Source organism: Miscanthus floridulus, chromosome 8 (assembly GCF_019320115.1).
Source record: "Miscanthus floridulus cultivar M001 chromosome 8, ASM1932011v1, whole genome shotgun sequence".
In the NCBI taxonomy this organism is placed as follows: domain Eukaryota; kingdom Viridiplantae; phylum Streptophyta; class Magnoliopsida; order Poales; family Poaceae; genus Miscanthus; species Miscanthus floridulus.
Window position 1 is genome coordinate 41817622 of NC_089587.1, and position 20837 is coordinate 41838458.

The window sequence follows — 20837 nt, forward strand, 5'->3', positions numbered from 1 at the left end:
ACGACGGTTGCTCCCGTTGCCGCAGCACCAGCCACGACGTCAGCAAGGGTGCCACCTCCGCTGCCACCGCGCCCTCGGGCGAGCAACCGCTGGGGCGACCCTCCAGGCCCACCGCGCCTTTGGGCCAGCTACCTCCGGGGCGAGGACGGATGAGTGGAGGTAGTCGCCACGAAGGCCCGATCCATAGCCTCCTCAACGCATCTGGGCCTTCCTCGAGTGGATCAAGGTCGAGGTCATCGGAGCCGCCGCCTCCTTCGCCTTCCCCGACACCGTTCCCCACGCATGAGGGGCCGGGGCGTGGGCACCGGCTAGCCGCGCAGGCGCTAGAGGGAGAGGGGGAGGCACCCGCGTGGGGGTGAGGAAGGATGGGCCTCCGGGGCGTCGTCGCCCTGCCCCCGCCGCCGCCTCGGGAAAGAGAGGGAGGGGCGGTATTTTTTTTTATTTCCACGAAAAAAAGACAGGTCAAGGATTTGAGGAATCGAACTCTGGCTTCGGTGAGCCAGCCTCGGGGCCGGGCGCGGGTGTGGAAGATGCAACATTGCAGATGAAAGGACCGTTGGATGTGGTTGAGTAAAGAGGAGAGAGTACGTGAGTTAATCTGATCGGTATGTTTTTAGCTTGGTCTATTTGTACGTGTGTTTTGTGGAGTTGACGTAGTTTAGTTTATGACTGTAGATGTGGTATTTATTTGGTAGCTTTAGAGTAGTGTATTATAGGGGTAGAAGTAGAGATAGAGATTAGCTCTCATTGTAATCAGGAGACGCTGTTCAGGTTGCTACATCGTAATATCAAGGTGTCTTATTATATAGGCTTTTGGCCTTGATCTGGGCAAACCTGGTAGCCTGCCACGTTGCACCCTTCTTTTCGCCGCAGACACATTTGGGTAAAAAAAAATAACAGCATCTCTTGAGATGAACGGGAGATGAAACAATAATTTCCAAACCCCGCTTTTTTTTCCTTAATATGTTCCTGAAAACGCATCGAGTAACATGCCAAGTTCATGCACGAGTGCTTGTGAACTGCAGTTTTGAGTGAGATTGAAGATTGCCAAATCTTTTCCTTTTTGTTGTTTTTGACTCGTCACTCGTGTCACATGTGCAAATGCCGCTACTGTGACAGAAAAGGTACACTTTGTAAAATTACAATCTGTAGCTATAGAGTTTTCGGCTTCACTCAGCAGAAATGGTTGTTCTATTGTTAATTTAGGGCTGACATGAACGTCACAGGGAGCTCGAAATATGCTGTCATTAGCGTTCAGTAACCTTGGAAAGTATAGGGAAAAAATCATTTTCTTGGGCACGCCATTACCACCAGGTGGGGAACGGTCAACAGATAAATAAACCACCAGAATTAAAAAGATGGAAGTTTAAACTTGAGTGCAATTCTTCCAAAAGTAAAAGTGGTACGTTTCAAACCGATAATAATTAGCAGCAAAAGTATACACAATGGCAATATTGTCAACCCACAGAAATATCGTTTCAACCGTGGCAACAGCAGCTTCCAAATGTGGCACAATCCCTAGCTTTTTCAGAAACCTTGTTTCCATGAAAAGAATTTGTAACCATGATAAGACCGAGGGCAAAATGTGGTAGAAACTATGATTAATGATTCATTTAGACTGACTGGTTATGTACTGAGTTTGCTAACCCAAACTTGCAATACCCTGTTGGAATAAACAAAATACGATTAAGTTATTTGATTAAAGGTTCATACTATACAAGAAACAAATTCCAGACAAAAATAAACTTGAAACAATATACCAATATAGCTGAGCAGACCAATATATTATATATATAATAACACCCAAAAATATGTAAGTAGGATAGGTAACACGATGAGGGCTGACATTTAGGTCAGCTGTAAAAATCTTCTGTCAGTTAATAGGAATCCTGGTAGAAATAATAAAGAACAATTATTAGCATTTCCTGACAAATTTGAAGTCGATAAAAAAGGAAGTTTTGGTTGCAGTCAGTGTTGGCAAAATGATAGGTGGAAACGTGGCGAAGTTGTAACCAGGTTTATGAATTTCCATCAGTAGTCAGTAGCAGCATTAATCAGCCAAAAGAAAGAAAATTACGTGTGTGCCACTGAATGATTCAACAATGCCGGGCAAGCCACCGAAAAATTGGTCTGGACATGAGTGCCACCGAAAATTGGTTTATGTTCTGAGTGCCACTACCGTCTATAGATGGTGAAACAACAGTTATGTCTAGTGTACAAAGACGTTTATGCCCTTGGTTCATAGTGAAGTGCAGTAAAATTCAGTTTCTATGTGTGCCACTACATGTTATGTCAATATTGTTATTTTTGGATGATCTAAATTCTGGAGTGCAGCAAAATTCAGCCTCTCGCTAAGTACGAAGTACTGTAAACAAGAAGCTGGCAAAATATAATAGGGGGAGTAAAATATTTCATTAGAAAAATACATGTTCTGAGTTCAAAAATTCACTGAAATTTCACGAAATGTCATGTTACATTAACCCATCACCACGCCCGCGGCGATGACGCGGGCTACCTGGTGTTTGTGTTCGTCGCGTGCGCGGGTTTCACATCCCCACCAGGAGCTGCATGTCGGGGCCGCCAAACGCCTGGCGTCACAGAATCAGGAGCCTCACGCCGTGGGACAGGACCGCGCGTCGCTGGCCAGGAACCCCGTGTTGCAGGCTGCCCGCCACCAGACGCGAGCGCCACCGCCTGCAAACGCACACTGCCGCCGGGGAGCCGCCGCAGCCCGCCCGCCGCCTGGGAACAGCCCGCCACTGGACGCGAGACCATCGCCTGGAAACGCCCACTGCCGCCGGGGAACCGCCGCTGCTTCAGAGAAGCCGCCCGCCCGCCGCCGAGATACGTTGTCGCAGCCTGGGAACCGGCGCAGTCACTCACCCTAGGGTTTTGAGCAATCCGAGATGAACTGGTCGGCCTTCATGACTGTCCACATCGCCCAGTTCACCGGCAAGGGTAAAATGGGGATTTGTCAAAAAAAGAAGAAACTCCAAACTGGGTTCACGGCAGCTAACCTGACAGTGTTGACGGTAGTGGCACTCATAGAATGTAAACTAATTCTCGATGGCACTCATGTTCAGACCAATTTTTCGGCGGCTTGTTCAGCATTATTGAATCATTCAGTGGCACACACGCAATTTTCTCAAAGAAACTAAGTTTATTTGGACCCTGTTAACTGTAACTGTAATACACAAATTAAGATCAAAGACCAATATCATTGCTCACTCCGCCATCTATTCATAACTGCTCACAAGACCTATTCATAACTCCTCACGAGACTGAGTTTATGAAAAGCTGAATTGGAGAACCAAAGCTACATGATAGCTAGCCTTACTGATGAGTTGAATTTAATAACTGAATAGATAACCAGCCTTGTTGATGGGGTCTGGTAAAAATTCAAAACCGGTAGCCTACACCAAGGATCAAAAAGGCGACGCCTCCTCCCCGCCTAGGCGCGCCTAATCGCTGGGCGATGGGGTCCAGCCTGGCCTATGGGGGTAGGCGGACCCCTAGGCCCTCCCATCCCCGCCGGACGAGCTCCTCCCCGCCGTGCGCTCGCATCCCCGTCGGACGAGCTCCTCCCACCGAACACCCTCCTCCCCGCCGGGCGCCCGCCTCCCCGTCGGGCGCGCTCCTCCCCGCCGGACGCCCCCTCCCGCCGGGCGCTCCCCTCCCTGCCGGACGCGCCCCTCCCGCCGGTCAGTCCCCTCCCCGCCGGTCTCCTCCCTAAGCGGCAGCAGCCAGCAGGCCAGTCTGTCCTCCCCTGCTCCTCTCCTGTGTTTTCTTTGAACTTTGAAGTGGTCTGAATGACTGAATCTGAAGCCTCTGAATGACTGAATGACTGAATCTGAAGCCTGCTCCTCTCCTCTGTTATTTGACTGAATCCTTTGATGGCTGCATGTATGTATCTGTGATTGCCTGAACTCTGAATGTATAGCTGATTGACTGAATGACTGATGGACTGAATGTATAGCTTAGCTAGTTAGCTGATTGACTGAATGCATAGCTCAGCTAGTTAGCTGTCACTTACTCACTCGTTAGTTTACACGCTGAATGCAAAATTAGGAAAACGCCTAGAAAAACGCCTAGGCTAGCCTAGGCTCGCTTAGGCTCTAGGCCGTGGGTCGTCGCCTAGAAACCGCCTAGCGCCTTCTTGAACCTTGGCCTACACCAGGCCCAACTTTCACCTAACCCTGCAGGTGAAACCATAAAAGATTGGCAATGTGTTTGGTTTAAAGCCTAATGAACCGAACCCAGCAAAATGGACATAAATTTTGGTTTTGCTTTGTCACAACTCACAAACCAAACATTGTTTTTTTCTCTAGTAAGTTGGCACTTTTGGAGGGACTTTGCCTAAGAACAGATGCTGGTGCTGACAAAGGTGCTGGTGCTACTTAGAGTGTAGAAGTCACCAATAGCTCCTTTGCCTAAGAGGTTGCGCTGGTATTATGGTGCTGCTCTCTGCTTTGCTAGTAATACAAATACCTCTCTACTCTGCTAGCATTATTATTACTGATTCAACTTCTTGCTTATTTTTGGCAGTACCCTCTAAAGTTTCGAGATCTCTGCTATTGCCAGTTTTATCTGCTACAATCACACCAAGTCAACCAACACGTCATGTGAAGCCCACAAGGGTGTATGAAAATATCTACTCATACTAACTAGATACTTTTTAGTAGAATACACAAGAGAGCTGCTCATATACTAACTAGATGAATGAAAAGGTAGCTCAAAACATGTCTCCAGTTGTTGCCACAGCTACCTCCTGGTAAATAAACCAGTAAATGGTTGGCTTTTGTAATCCATGCGGTGACATAATGACAACACATTCTCAATGTTGCCAGATCTTGTCAGGTGACATCTCAGTTCCATGTTGTGGACTCCTTTGTCGGGCGCCACTATAGGCGCCGGACCAGGCATCCCACAACGACCAGTGGCTAGGCTGCTGCGGCAGTTATGGGAAGAGAGCAATTAGGGAGAATTTTTAGGAGATTCATTCACAGTTTGTTAGGGAGTGCACCTGGACTATAAAGGGCACTTAGGAATTGTGATCAGGATTTATCGAAGAAGGAATAAACCTCCCTAGGCGGGTGGGTTTCCCCTTCAACGGTGGCTGCACGCGGTTCAGCGGCTGCCGCCGGTGAGATCCACACCGCGCCATTGCCTCGCTACCCTTTGCGCTCCAATTCCCAGTCCCGATTACTCCTCCACTCTCCCCTGCGATCTCCTCACTGCCCACACCGTAACATTCCATTTCACAAACAAAATGATATAAGAATTGACAGACTTTTCCAGGTAAGGTCTCACTTCCATCTTATGGTGAGGAAAGTGGGGACAAATGGTCCTCAGTTTAATAGATTATCAGGTACCATATTTCATTTTATGGTATGGTTCATTACCATATTCGCTTTTCACATGATTTATTGTCAGTTAACTAGAATTTCTATATATAAAAGAAAAGTAAACATACCTTCATTTAAAAAGTCCAACTTGGACCTTTACAAGGCATATCATAGTGAACTCAGGGCTCATCACCATTTTTCAATTGCAAGCGTTCAGTAGAAACGCAGATCTCAGTCACAACCTAAAAGTAACCAAAGCGTGTTAAAGTTACCCATGCATGTCAAAACTTTAAACATTAGAACTGATATACCATGAAACCTGTTGCTAACAAAAAAAAGTCAAAACTACTAAAAAAATTACTTCCTTTTAAAGAAGCACTACTTATCAGAACTTTAGAGCACAAAATTCTGATACAAAGGATTGTGGTGTTATGTTTCAAATAATTTTCTACTGCATCTTCATCAGTGATTACATGGGATGACTAGATGAATCTGCATGGTAATATTTTGCATTGTAACAATATTGCAGGCAATTCCCACACCATTCCATTAATGCACCAAGTTAGTTGTTGAGCGATATACAATGAAGCAGCATTAAAACAAGTGATTTCATTCCACACCTGATGGTACTCTCTGTCAGTAATCTCTCTTTTTATATGCTTCGCAGCAGCAGCAAGAATTTCCTGCTTGGTCAATGTTGCATTGGGTTCTTTGTGTTTGAAGAGTAAAATGAATATGTTTCTGTAGCAAAAAAATTGAATAAATACATATATAGCTCTGTAAATTTCAAAATGGTATTCTATGCATTTTCAAATTTGCTTTAGTGCATTACCGTAAAGCCAACCTATCCTCATGCTTTGCAACAAATACACTATGAACAGGAACAGCAACTTGACAAATCGATTTGTTGAGCTCATCAGGAGGGAGCGACGCACAAGATTTTGCAGCATTGGACAGAGCTTGCAGTTTGGATCCATCCTTTCTATTGGAAGCATATTTTGCAGCCAACTGGCGCAAGTCTCTAATAATTGCCTGCATGCTGCAGTAACACAGGCATATATCATTTTATATCCCAGTTAACTGTTATTTGGCACCTATCCAAGACATAACATAAGATTAAATAAGATGCAGTATCAAGGGGGAAATGTACAGGAAGCAATTAGAACTGACTGAATGAATTTACTCGGTGCAAGATACTGGATCGACAAATATTTATGGTGAATCAGAATCAGAAAAGGTGAAAAGCCAGGGTGACTTAATTTATAAGAACTGACCTGCGAACTTTGTTGGCAGTGAAAACAGTACCCAAAACAGACAGCACAAGGTCATCACTTCCTTGAGAAGGGCCATCCCTGCCCTTGCTCATGTTTGGATGAGGCCCTTTAGAAGTAAGGTTAGGTCTGGCCGAATTCTTGGTCTTCCTTGCCACAGTAGTGCACATTTTTTGGGACTCACGGATAGTCATCTCACGAGCAGACCAAGCACACTCTTGTTCATTGACTACATGAGGATAGCGTTTTAGAAAGGACAAATCTGCCGATATAAATTTATAGTCCTTCAGAATTCCACGTCTTCTACACAATGGAGACAGTATTCTCTTCCTCTTGAGGTCGTCCACTCTGATCCATGCGTCTATAATATTTAAAGGGATGGAATCCCTTTTTGTAAATTCAAGGAGAACTCTATCTCTTTTGGAAGCATAATCATCATCAAACAACAAAGAACTTTTGCAGACCCATAAACCACGCACCAAATATGCATACTCTGGAAGCACTTTCAAAATTTCTTCCTCTGAATAGGTTGGAGCAAGGTGCTTCAGAGCATCAAATTCATTTACTTCTGAAACCTATTTTAAACAGGTGAATGTAAAAAAAGGTACAAAACAACTTCAATTATTGATAGATTCTTCACTTTTTCTTTTTCTAAATCATTAGAGTTCCAAGCATTCATTAAAATGGGAGCATCTCAATCTAACCTCAGTAAACCATTTTTTCAGGCATTCTTCCAGCGGTAGCAAAAACATTTCCCTGTTATGAAAACAGATAAAAAAAAATATGTAACTTGTATTTCAAAATGCATTATATAGTTCAGACAGTGACAACAACCAAAGAAAGAAGTGGAAGAAAAGGCTATCACTAGAAATGAAGAAATTTGAAACATAGCTGTTCAGGAAAATGCAAAATACAAACATTTGAAGGAAGACAGTTTTATTGCAAAATATTGGATGTAGCAAACTAAGCTGGGCTTTCATAGCATGCTTTGTGATATGAGTAACAGCAATTTCCCACTACGGTGGTAAAATAACACTACACAATTCATCAGTCCCTGAAACAGCTTCATAAGTATCAAAAAGCTAACAGAGAAACACAAATATTATTCAACAAATATGTCAGATGTCGAAATTCAAATAACAGTAAACCTAGCATCTCCGATGTCAAGTAGTTAACCTATTGCCCAAAGAACTGACTAATCGCATGAGCACAAATAGGTAGCATAGGCAATGTTTCAACATCTACTATTATCAGATAGGTGGTGGGAAATCAGCATACTATGATGGTGTCATCTGTCATGACCCATCAGTCTAAGTTGAGATTATTTTAGTAATAGTATATATATATAACATGTAAAAGCGACACTTTTTCATGACCAAATGGCTAAGGGGCATATTGAATTGTTACTTTGTTAGGACACTCCCTACACAGCAAGAGAATATGCACAGTTCAGAATTCAGTGAGACAGAAACAAGTTAGTTCCTGCAGTCTAGATCTATCAACTCTTCATTCCACCTCCCTCCTTCAAGCTGTTTCCACCCTGCCTCTTAAATAACTAGGGTCAAGGCTCCAGCAAGGTTCAAAAAGGCACTAGGCGCTCTCTAGGCAGTGACCCACCGCCTAGAGCCTAGGTGTTTTCCTAGGCGGTAGCTAATATATAAAATAGCAGACCAGTGGTCATAGAATGGGGAGAAAGAGGAGAAGGCCCAATAATGGCCTAAGTCTCCCACGGTAAGTATTATCCCCTCCCCTCCCAGCCTCTCTGTTCCTGTCTCTCTCCCTCCCAGCCTCTGCTCACGCTCGCTTCCGTCGCTCGCCCAAGCCGCCGCCATCGCCCAACGCCCCAACGTTACCTCCTCCCCCACCGCACGTCCGCGCCGCCCCCACACGTCCCTGCTTTGGCGGATCTGCCCGCCGCCACCGCCTGACGCCGCCTCTTCCCCCACCGGCCGCCGCTGCCTCACGTTAGCTCCTTCCCCATCATCTCCCGACCTCCGCACCGCCCCCACGGGTCCCTGCCTTGGCGGATCTGGCCGCCTTTCGCTGGCAACAGTTGGGCAGCCGCCTAGGTACCCGCCTACCCCCCTAGGCGAGGCGGTACCCCGTCGCCCAGCGCATAAGCGCGCCCAGGGCTCCAGGGTTATGACAGGAAGTCATAATAAGATACTTATTAGCTTTTATCCCACTTAGTGTTGTCACCAAATTTCTTCATTTAACAGTTCGCAGAATTATATTTTTGTTTGACAACATTATTCATACCATACTTACATATATGCTTTTCCCCTATTTGCATTTTCCAACTAACAATATGCAGAGTTCTAGTTCTCTTGAAAAAAGCAGAGAAAATAGCCTTTACAAAATCATAAATGAAAAGAAAAGAAGCACTCAATATTACCATTATCATAGGATAAGTGCAAAATGAGCTGGTCCACCACTCACAGTTTCTCTAACCAAAGTAAAAGAAGAATAGGGAAATGATGCATACTGCACCTTATTGCTTGGCATTTGTTGATATGCTTGCTGCTAGTCGAGGTTCCAGGGCATAAGGACGTTACATAATCAGAGCTGAAAAACAAGACAGGATCAGTTTTTAACAAGGTAGGTAAAAAGGCTGATCGTTTGATAAAAATTCACATCACCCCTGGCATTGATGATAACACAGCAAATAAGGAGAAATACAATGCTGACGAAACAAAGTTGAATATTGATACCAATGTAGATATTGCAGTTATGCTAGTAAGTTGTTGCATTGTTATCTTTCCATTACAATGCATATTAAGTGGGTGGATGCAGTAAAGGGAGACTTGGAATGTTTAATTATATAGAGCACATGAAACTTAGCACTCCATGTGCCTGTAACACCCTAAAATTTGCTCCTTTTGAAATAGATGTAAATTGAGGTAATTTCGAATTTTTGTGCTCAGGAAAACATAGGAAAATAATATTTTTCATTAAATTAAAATTTATCATAAAGTAGCCACATGTTTGAGCATACATGCCGTTGCATTTTCTTTATTGCAATGAGTGGTTGAATCCAAAATTCAAAATGAATTCAAAATGCTTTTGAAAATGAATTTGAAAATGGCTTTGAAATAAAAGAAAAGAATATTAGAAAATAAAAGAATTTAAAAAGTTGTAAAAATTATTTTTGGAAAACTTACCAAAATTGCTCATTTTTATTTGAATTGAAAAGTGTATTTTAAACCATATTCAAATTCGATTTGGTTTATATTTGAAATTGGTTTTGAAATAGGAAAATGGAAAACCTCTCTCCTCCTTCCCTTCCTCTCCCCGCAGGCCAGCAGCGGCCTACTTCCCCCCCCCCCCCCCCCCCCCCCCCGCACTCTTTCCTTGGGCCGGCCCAGCCAAGGCCCGCGCTGCACTCTCTCTCACCGCGCGCACCGGCCCAGCAGCCGCGTTCCCCGCGCAGTCGCTGACAGTCCGGCCCCGCTCTCGCACTCGCTGCCACCCCGGGTCCGCTTGTCAACCGTCTCCTACCTTCCGCTCGTGCCCGAGCCGGACACCGCCGCTGGTGAGTCCGTCGTCGCCCCGTCCACGCGGGACTCTGCAGCCGCCACCGCGCCTTGCCGTGCGGACCAAGCCTTCCGGCCCCCATAAATAGTAGGTCGTGTCCGCCGCATCCACCCGAGCACCCGCCGCCCCTCACAACCCTAGCTCGTCACTATCGTGCTCGCCTAGCCGCTCCGCTGCCACCGTAAGCCGATCCCGAGATTCACGTCGAGTTTGCGAAGCCGCCGAGCCCCTTATTTCTTCTTCTCTCGCTCTATCTCGCTCGCGCCGCATCGCCGAACCTTCACCGAAGCTCGCCGTCCGCCCCGCCGCACTGCCCGACGCCGTAGACCCACCGTCGATCGCAAGAAGGCCCTAGGTGAGTTCGCCGTCTTCTCCTCTTGTTCCCTGTGCTCTCGGCTCGTCAAACCGTGGCCTCTAGGGCCCAAACTGAGTGCTCCGGCGAGCTTCCCGCCGCCGACCATGGCCAGCCGCCGCGCCTCTCTTTCCCCCTCCTTGATCTAATCAGCGTCGTCCAATCTCAATCCAACGGCTCAGATCCAACCGTACCCCTTCGCTACGACTCCCCTTCATTGAAATCAACCCGCGGTCCAACTGTGTTCAACAGTATTTAAAAAGAGGTCCCTCTTTCTTCTGATTTCACCCGTGCCTTTTCTTGAATTAGTACCCGCAGTCCCTGGCCCAAATTCAAAATCTGATTTTATTTGTTTTAAATCAAAATTGAGTTCTATTTATTTACGAAAATGCCACTGATCTTGTTTTAGCCATAAAATCTCTGTTTTAACTCCGATTTGGTCCGTTCAAGTTGCGTTAGATTCGTAATTGAGTAATCTACATATTCAAGTTACTGTTAAATATATTTTCAACTTTTAAAATTCGAGGTTAGATTTAATCTATTATTTTATTAAAGTTGATCTTGTTTAATTCATAACTTCTTCGTTATAGCTCCGATTAGAGTGTTTTTCGCGTCTGCGTGTTCGTAGCGAGACGTAGATTCGTTTTACAAACTTTTCATCTTGATTTTATGTTTGATGTACTGCTCTAATTTAGATCTATTGTTTGTTTCGTGTATGATTGCATGGATGCTTGTGTGGTGCTTTATGATCATGTCCAGTCGGTGAGCTTTACGTGTTGATCCAGAAGGAGTTCCATTGAAGGCTTGGACTAGAAGAAGGATCAGAGTTTAAGACAAGTATAGCATGGGATCATCCTTGTTGTCCTATTCACCTTAATATCACTTTAATCATGCTGCATGTGTCTACCTTGGCAACCGTAGTAATTTTCCTAGCTAATTTATATTCTGGATTCCCACCTCTGGGTTATTGCATTGGGTAGCTTTGCTAGTGCTCAACTGGAACCATGATCTTGTAACTTGACTAATGGATTATGCAATAAACACTAAAAGATGCTTTTTAGCAACATGGAACAAAGGGGCTAGAGCATTGGGCCGTTTTTATGGTGCTCTAGATTCCTCTCCCTAAGAACTTATCTGTAAGCGAACATTTGGAACTTATAGTACAGCTGTGAGGGCTACATGGCTCTGGCTTTAGCTCAATATGAGGACCTTTTCTAGCTTGTTAGTGGTTACCTTTATTGGCGTAAGAATAGCTTGACGAATCGGGTATAGTGTGGTCTCTGTCCCCTTGTGTCCCCTTGTGTATAGGTTGCGTGTCATTGTGTCATCGGGAAGGGGGGCTCTACATCTGTTTGCCGAGTGAATTTAATGGCCCTAACTTGTTAGACGAACCTTTGAAAGGCTTCATAGTGAACCCTGCCGACCTTCCTTGGAAGTTTGTCTAAGACATTAGCTACCTCGAGCGAAAGGGTAAATCAAGACTCACAGTGAAAGTGTACAACCTCTCCATGGTGAAAAACTGGTATATCAGCCGTGCTCACGGTCACGAGCGGCCTTGGAACCCTTACGGAATAGATGATAAACACTGATGATATTGATGATAAAGATGCTCATTAATGGTTAATTGTTTATGCTATTTATTATTCATGTTTACCTGAACATGTGTTTATGGTCTGTGAATAAACTTGTTGCCACCCAATTGCTAAAAGATGAGTCATTAAAAGCTAATTGCAGTTAACCAGTGTCAGCCTTTTGAGCCTCATGAATCCCATGATATATTTGTTGAGTACGACATGTACTTACGCTTGCTTTATTTTTCAAATATTTGGATAAAAATCCCGGATGGGTACCAGATTGCTAGAGTTTGGAGGAATTAGGCTTGTGATCAACCAGTCAGTTGTCTCTGTGGAATTAGAGTCTTCACCCGAAGATCGGAGTTGTCTTTCTGTTGTTTGCTATCTAAGGTTATATTTTTTATACTAATACGCTATATAATAAGCATTGTCTTATGATATTACCCTTATTTGTAGCTATATGTGAGGTTTAACTTCCTATGCTCATATGGTGCGTATCTGATTTTGTTCTTAAAACCGGGTGCTACAGTAACCAAACCGTGAGCTAGGATAGGACCGACTATTATTAATATTACAACTTTTTTTTTAATTCAGATATTCTATGCTTTCAGCTCCTGTTGCGGTATCAGTATCTAGCCTATGCCAAGCCTGTTTTAGACAAAAGATCATTACATGCAGCATTTTTGTAGTCTCACCACCTCAATATTATGAATGTGAGATTTAGAATCAAAGCTCCTGATCCATAAATGTGGAAACTACAAATCTCAACATTGTACACTTATTTTTGGCCATTATGGGTCAACTCAAGCAACCTGGTGAGCAATTCATGTATTCATTCCAAAGGATTCAATAAGCTATTCCACTCTAATCATTAGTTTTTCCTATTCATGCATTGACAATCCTGTGCTCAAAAGTGGACCTAGGCAGGCAAATCAGCATCTACCGAGCCTAAGCGCTAGGCACCACATTTCTGCCTAACATCTTGATGCCGGCTTAGTGGTAATAAGGCATCAGTTATATGTCATGTCACCTTGCCACTTGCCTTTATAACAACCGAGCAGCAACAGCAATGGTGCTTTGCTAGAAATGAAGTGGCAAGCAAACAGGAACCAATGGAAACTGAAAGCAAGTAGCAGTTGTTTGCAATTTAGTAGACTAATCTTACTGGATCGATTTAGATTAATTTGTTGCAAACAGCAAAAGATAATAGATAATCCATCACTCAATCCTACAAGTCAAGGCCACATCAGTTTCTAGTTTATGCCAATTTTGATCTAATCTGTGGGCCCAATATTGGTAAATCTGCTATTTTTTGAAGTTGCACATAATCCTCCCCAGACTAAGTCATGTACTCATGTTATGTACTTATGCACCTTAATACTTCCGTTATCAATGATATATTTGAGTATTTAAACTGGGCATAATAGCATTAAAAAAGTACTCCATACTACTAATAATTTTAGTGAGGAACTATGTATATATTACATTATAAAATATTGGTGAAAGACGCATTTCGACCATGACGATGTAAGAAAACTCTTGGGATTGGAATACTAGTTCTAGTGTGCGCATATATCGATTAAATAAAAGGAAAAGGTCAGCAAAGAAGGCTGCAGTACTAATATCAAACTACTTTTTTTGGAAGACGATGATAAAAAACCTTGAAGACACTCACGTGCTCATTGTGAAATCAATAGGCGCACCCTCATTTGATATCATCTTATCATGGTACTTAGTTGCAATATTGCTCCCTGCTGGTTGGTAGGCAAGAGAAATCCATGGCTGCAACAACAGAAGAGCATGTCATTGTTAAGAACAGCTTTAAAGTTTAAGCAACAGTAGAAAGGTACAAAAATACTATGAATTTAACCAAGTTACAATGCAGTGATCATCAAAAGCAAAATTTACTAACACAACTAATGTCGCAAAAGTACAAGACCCCTCAGCAGATATGATAAAATAGAACATAACAGTACCAAAAGTGATCATGAAAACTAGCTACACAACAAATTTCTAAGAAAATAAGAAATAAAAATGATAACATTATTTCAAACCTCAGAATCTTCTGCTTGGTCCTTGGAGTCTTCGGGGCGCTCATTTCCCTGTAAGCACAAGACATGATCATGAATAGACCATAGCACAAGAAGCTACACTAACCTACTAATAGTGGTACTTCTTTTATCAGTAACTGACCAAAATAATCACAACAGAAAGTAGCAGCTCATCAACCAAAAAATGGACAACTCAACATTAGAAAAAAAAAATTAATCTGACATTAGCAAGGGGAAAAAGTAATAAAACGTTTATTAGAGAAATCAGGGACAAAACATGTCAGGCCATATTCCAATGCAGTACTAATCTATTCTCCTTGGCATTTCGGATAAAAAAGCGAGTGACGAGTAACTCTTATTCCATGCAAACAAAAAATCCAGCTCATAACTGCAGGCAATTAGACTCCAGATGTTTCAAATAATTGGACCAAGTATTGAACAAGACAAAATTTTACACATAATGGACATACTCAAAGGGCTACAGCACAGAAGAAAACAGCTAACCAGATCATTTCATAATTTCAAGTCAGTAAACCTTTACAGCAAGAAATGGTACTAAATCTGACAGACAGAGAATTTTACAACACCTTACGAGATGAATCCATTGATCCACTAGCACCACCATTCATTTCCCGGGGTTGTGAAGCCTGCCCAGTATGTGCCCGGCCAGAAATAACATGTGACATTGATGGTCGCATTTGCACCACTGCATCAATATGATTCAAATGAACCTGTAAAACAATGCAAGAGATTGACCACAAAGGAAATCATACCAAATAAACATCTAATGCTAGTAATTATTCCATGTGTCCTAGCAGGATAATAGACTACCAGCGGACAAGTTCTCTCTGGTGGCAAAGAAAAAATGGAAATGTGGGGGCTAATCAATAGAGATTTAGAACAAATGTCGAAGATTAATGGTGAAATCACGTTTTTTCTACAGTAAATACAAAGCAAAATCACTCTCACGGGGGGGGGGGGGGGGGTGCTGCAGCCCCGTAATGTGTAAGAAGCAATCAGAAGTTACATAACCCAGGGGCTCATTGCTGAACAATTTATATCAGATAGGAAGGCAGCACCTTAATACGCAGGCAAGAAGCTAAACTGACCCTGAAATAAACTAATATACAACCAAAATAAGCAGTATCGAACATTTAGGACATGTAGAATTTGTTTCATTATTGTTACCACAGTATCCATCCTAAATATGCAATGCCACAATTCCCTAGGCTACGGCCTAGCTACTCGTAAACACTTTGCCAACAGAAACCAAGAACCAGAGAAGCTGTCATATTACTTACCAAGTTGCCTTTAAGAACACCAACTGCGTAATCAGTAACATCAGCTGCCTTGGATGATGATAGTGTCTTTTAAAAACACAAAATAAGGACAAAAAAAACACAATATCAATGATATATATAAACAAAATATGCAATAAAATTATTTACATGGGAGCAGAACAATTTTATCCATTTAAGATACCATCACAAGTGCTAGAGAAGAACATTATATTAACTCAACTAGCAAAGTTACAGTTTATTATGATTGTCACTTTGGTCACGAACACTTGGCAATTTTAAAACAGGCACCATCATTAAAACACAACTTAACCAACTTATATTGTTCTCCTGTGTCCTGTCACAGAAACTGGGAATTTGGTCATGGTGCCAGCCAATTTTTGAAACTTAGATTCTCTTTCAAACTATATAGACTGAAAGAATCATATGCAGACTTGTCTCAGAAAGTATTTTCGTAATATCATGACTTTGTGATATTTTCACTATTTTGCAGAAATATTCATACAGGACATAATAGTCAAAGTTACACTTCGTGTCATTGTCTAAAACACCATTGTTTTCCGGGCTGGAGAGTGCAATATTGTATATAAAACACAAAAAACATTGAATTGGTTCTTCCTATTTAAATATTTTAAAATAAGGTCATATTCAAATCTTACAAAATATGACCGCATGCATGTACAAAGCATAAAGTATTGGACCCGAGATAGTATACAACAACAAGACACAAGATGGAGCATACCAAAGGGGCATCCATATTTTAGTTCAGAACTAGTAACTAAGCAGACTCTCTAGAGAATTTAATTCGTTTTCCCATTTAGCATAATAGTAGTAGTAGCTTTTTGAAAAAAACTTTCAGTTCATTGCTGGTTCCTTTTCTGTTCCATCTTCATAGTTCATACAGGTGGTTGCCTTTTTATGTTGGCTCTTTGGTATTAAAATCATTGAACGATGGTAAAGATGAAACTCAACAAAAGACACCAAAAATATAAATACGTGTGAAATATCTAAATAGAAAATAGCAGTATTTTACTACAAAGGTAACTATTCTTATGAGTATCTAAATTATGCAGCACGGCTAAAGTATCTCAAACTCGCCATCAAATAACACAATCACAATACTACTAAACCAGTGTGAAACATGCAGGTCATATCACATTTCAAAAGGTAAGTTATGCTAAAAGCAAGTAAAATCTCATCAACACAAAATGAAGGAATGACGTGATGACGCTGGCAGCCAGCTGCTGCACCACAAGAACAGGACAGATTGATATTTTCTGCATAATGCAAATATTGATGCCCCATCTCTTTTGATAGACTCTAAAACTAGCACACAGGAGCATACAAAACTCAGTCTCAACAAGGGTTTTTATCGTTACTTGATGGAAAAGAAAATAGCCAATCTTTATCAGTAACTCTAAGCTAAAGCTGGATCTGAAAATCCCTGTCATACTTCACATCAAGATTATGCAATAGTAAAACAAAACAAATTGTTACCTCCATCCCAAAAAACATGAGCATTCAAGGATTCAAATTTTGACCCACAAAACATGTCACTGTAGCACTTAGACAGTCAGTGACTCAGTGGAGCCCACATACATTAAATCAACCTCCCTCTCTTCCAACCGCATGCATGCATGCACACGAGTAATAACTAGTGGAGGCTGCATGTGTCCCTTCAGTCACGTGGCAAATGAAACCAAAAGACATCAATTAATAGGGGCACCTAGGTAATTTACCTTCACTATCCTAAAATTGTAACAAGTTTTTTTTTATGGGGGGAGTAGATGTTATTTTGTACAAACAATGAGCAGAAAGTTCATAAATCACTTGCAACAAGCACAAAGAGCAGGGAACAGTCGAAATGGTAAAAAACATAGTCATGAAGGAAGATCAAGTTCTCATAAAGAACAAAAGTAAGGTGCACCAACTGAAGTGACCATCACACAACTAAGGACAAATCTAAGGTTCATCAAGAAAACGACAATCATGCAAGTGCCCAGGCATTGAACATAAAAATAGGATAATTGCCTGAGGGTATCACAGATAATTAAACTTCACCTTGAAGTTCATAAGTACATTTAAAGACTGTCATGTGATTTTGCAAGATTGAAATAAACTCACCTGTTTTGTCGGTCTCAAAGGTGCATCTTGGTCATAATTTTCACTTTGTGTATTGACACTCAAATCAATTTCAACTTCTGAACTCAATGGCTTCACACGAACCTGATATATTCATAATCCTTTAGCTACTTAAGATAAATATATGTTAAATAATAGAAATTTGCAACAGCAAAAGAGTATATGAAGTTAATGGGGGATGTACCTCTTCACATATCTCATTTAACTCATACGGGCGCCAACATGGCCTCAGGGGATATTGCACAATGTACAGCTGTGATATAGATAATAACAAATTTAAAAACAATTTTGAGCCAAATATTGATAGAACGAAATATGTACAATAGGGCTGAAGTTCAATTCATCATGATGAAACAAACATATGCTACTGCTGGATGTTTGGGGCAGAATAGTAGATAAACAAACCAAACAACCATAGTCAGTTATTAACCTTTTAATCTGGCCCTAATTGTCCGGCTAATTTTCTATATGCAGAAGTTTAGTAAGAACACATTCTTATTTTTACCACAATCTAGAAGAAACAGCAGGATAGTTTAATTAACAATTATAAGCCTTCTTATAAGAAGTTTGTACAATGCCTTGCATAGAATAGAACATCATAAACAACACAAACTATACCTTCCTGCAAAAGCACATTGTTCTTCTGTAGCTTAGAAGTAGAACTAGTTTATCCAATAGCATCGGCAGAAATTTAAATAGAACTAGAAGAGAACAAAATTTAACTGTACAACCACACAAACACTATCATTTACGCTGCTTGGTTGTTTGGACCACTTTCTTTCTGGCTAAGTTTTACGGCAAAATTTAACTTAATCACAAGAGCTAGTTCGAGCAACCATATCCAGTATTCACCAAGCTGTCGATAATCAAGCAACATGTACGGGTTCGGCGGGACATTACCTTGGCGTCGTCGTCCAAAGGCTTGGGGTTGAAGTACACATCAATCTCGCGCACCACGAAGTCCTCCTCATCCGCCCCCTCTCCAAGTCCAGGAGCGTCACCCGTCCCGTCCACCTCCACCGCCCTGTCCACCTCCATCGCGTCCTCCTGCGGCACCGCGGGGTTGACATCGGGCTCCCGCACCGGCACCGGCTCCGGCTCCGGCTCCAGCTTGGGCACGGCCACCGGTACGGGTTTGGGGGGTTCGGGCTTCGGTCTGGGCTTGCCCTTGGCCCTGGGACGGAAGCGGGTGGAAGGTGCGCCGGCCGCAGCGGCGGATGTAGCGGCCGAGGCGTCGAGGGAAGCTAGGTCGCCCATGTCAACGTCTGCGTCGAGGGACGGGGGTTTGTCGCCGGTGGCCATCGTCGCCCCGGGATCGCCTAGGGTTTCGTGGATGTCAATGGAGGGTGGAGGTTTTGGGGAGCCAGGGGTTTTTGCTAGAAGTTCTGCCGGCCACCGCTGCTCCTGCTCGGGAAGGGCCGCCGCAGTCTCCTTCAACGAGAGCCGATTTGGTTTGCCGAGGCCCGAGGGCTAGACTCTGGGCTGGGCTGGACTGGCTGAGCCCAAGCGTCACCCAGGCAAAGAACCAATAGGTAAAAAAATTAATTAGCTTAATATACTGCTTTGAGATTCGTGCCACTTTTAGGTAGAGGAGTACCGGAGCAGTTTTTTTTATTATACAAACCTGTAATAAACGCTATACACATACATATGGATACTGATACAGTGTTCCGATAAACTTGCATAGAAGCCCCTATAGAAAATAGAAATAACAAATAAGCCCCTGGCCACCGTGCAAACCAAACGTGTCGGAGAACTCCACCGCCAACCGTCACCGACGTCAAGAGCTCCCAAAGCATCCCAGATGTGGAGAAGCCCCATCGTAAAGAATCTTTGACACGAGCCGCAGTAGACACCCGTCACCATGGACGAGCTAAAGCCATCACTAAAGAAGCATCGGCCGGGGATGCACCTCGAGCTTCTCTGACCATGGATCAAAGCTCGCCATCGACAGTCGCCGAGGGAAGCTCAAGCTCAATACACTCCCTATCCTGCCGCAATAGCCCACAACCGTCGTTGCATCCTTGACATATAGTGTCATCGGCATCGCCGCCTCTCTAAGTCGACAAGACGTCGAATTGCGCAGACTCCTATACATGAGCCGACGAAGTCGGACTCCACCTCTACGCACTCGTCGACGGCACCAGAGTAGAGCACCGCCGAGACGGGAAATAGCATAAGAGGACCTTATTCCTTGATGCTGCCACCATCGCCTCAACGCCATCGTCGAAATCCTACGCCTAGATCTACTAGGACCTCCACCACCGACTGGCAAGAGACCAGCGGTCTCCACCATCTCGTAAAGCCCCCAAGGGCCATCTGAGGCGAGGAAGACCGCCGGCCCCCTTGGTGGAGACTGACATGCTTGCTTTCGCCTTTCTCAATTGTACCTAGATGAGAGAGTTCGAGAGGGGTCATAGTGTCTCCCCTGGCCTACCCCTCTCTACGGTTGTGCCCCTCGGTGCGGCTACGCCTGCGCTGCTGGTGTGCAGCTAGGCAGCGCCGCGTGGTTGTACGTGTACAACGCCAACCACATAGAGGAGGCAGGAGCACAGTAGATCCAAGATCTTAGAGCATCTCTAGCAGTCCCCAATATCATCCCTCATCCCCAAAAAATAGTCATATTGGGGGAGATGAGTGTTTTTCCTTACTACAGCAGTTCCCTAGCTCTCCTTATTTCTAGTGATCACCCGTATGTCCCTCATCTCCCATCAAATAAGAGGGGAGTTGCATCTCCTACAATAAGCTGGACCCACACCAACTGTCATCCTCCTCGCTGACATCTCAACAATGATGAGCTCCTTGACGACACAGGCATGGCCGCAGCAGCATCTAGTGACGTACCCTTGCGCGAGGGCATCGACGGCGAAGCCATGGCCCCATGATGGCATAGGCATGGCTGCAACAACATGGCCCAAGTACGCGACACTATTTGTTGGGTTCATAAACCTGAGGTCCCTCATGGACCTGCTTCCCAGCAAAAGCTCGGCCCAGCAGACGACGTTGCGAACGAAGCGCAACTCCTGGGCTGGCCCAAAAACCTAACGACGGGCCAGAAGGGCAATCTCCGACCGGAAGGCCTAGCCAAGAAGAGGACCGACGCTCACTTCTGACTCCGGCCCACCTCTCCGACCGAAAGGCCTGGCCGGCTCACCTCTGACTCTGACGCTCGCTTTTGACTCCGGCCCACCTCTCCGACCGGAAGGCCTAGCCGAGAAGGAACGACGCTCGCCTATGACTCCAACCCGCCTCTCTGATCGGGGACGCACC

General features: G+C 43.7%; 1 protein-coding gene across 4 annotated transcripts; it reads right to left on the reverse strand.

Annotated features, from left to right (window-relative positions):
* Positions 1 to 1323: 1323 nt before the first annotated feature.
* LOC136476240 (uncharacterized) lies at positions 1324 to 19028 on the reverse strand. 4 transcript variants are annotated; one of them, XM_066474004.1, is made up of 15 exons: positions 18468 to 19028; positions 17752 to 17820; positions 17550 to 17651; positions 15429 to 15494; positions 14715 to 14858; positions 14131 to 14178; positions 13752 to 13858; positions 9107 to 9181; positions 7321 to 7372; positions 6620 to 7191; positions 6178 to 6384; positions 5966 to 6086; positions 5474 to 5587; positions 1761 to 1889; positions 1324 to 1663 (listed from the first exon to the last, which is right to left on the reverse strand). In XM_066474004.1, the coding sequence occupies exons 1-13, from the start codon at positions 18867 to 18869 to the stop codon at positions 5525 to 5527; spliced, it is 2028 nt and encodes a 675-aa protein (XP_066330101.1). In that variant the 5' UTR covers positions 18870 to 19028; the 3' UTR covers positions 1324 to 1663; positions 1761 to 1889; positions 5474 to 5524. The 4 variants fall into 4 exon arrangements, with proteins under 4 accessions (XP_066330101.1, XP_066330100.1, XP_066330102.1 ...); XM_066474003.1 differs by lacking the exon at positions 1761 to 1889 and having other exon boundaries at positions 18468 to 19027; XM_066474005.1 differs by lacking the exons at positions 1324 to 1663; positions 1761 to 1889 and adding an exon at positions 2336 to 2928.
* Between the last annotated feature and the right edge of the window lie 1809 nt (positions 19029 to 20837).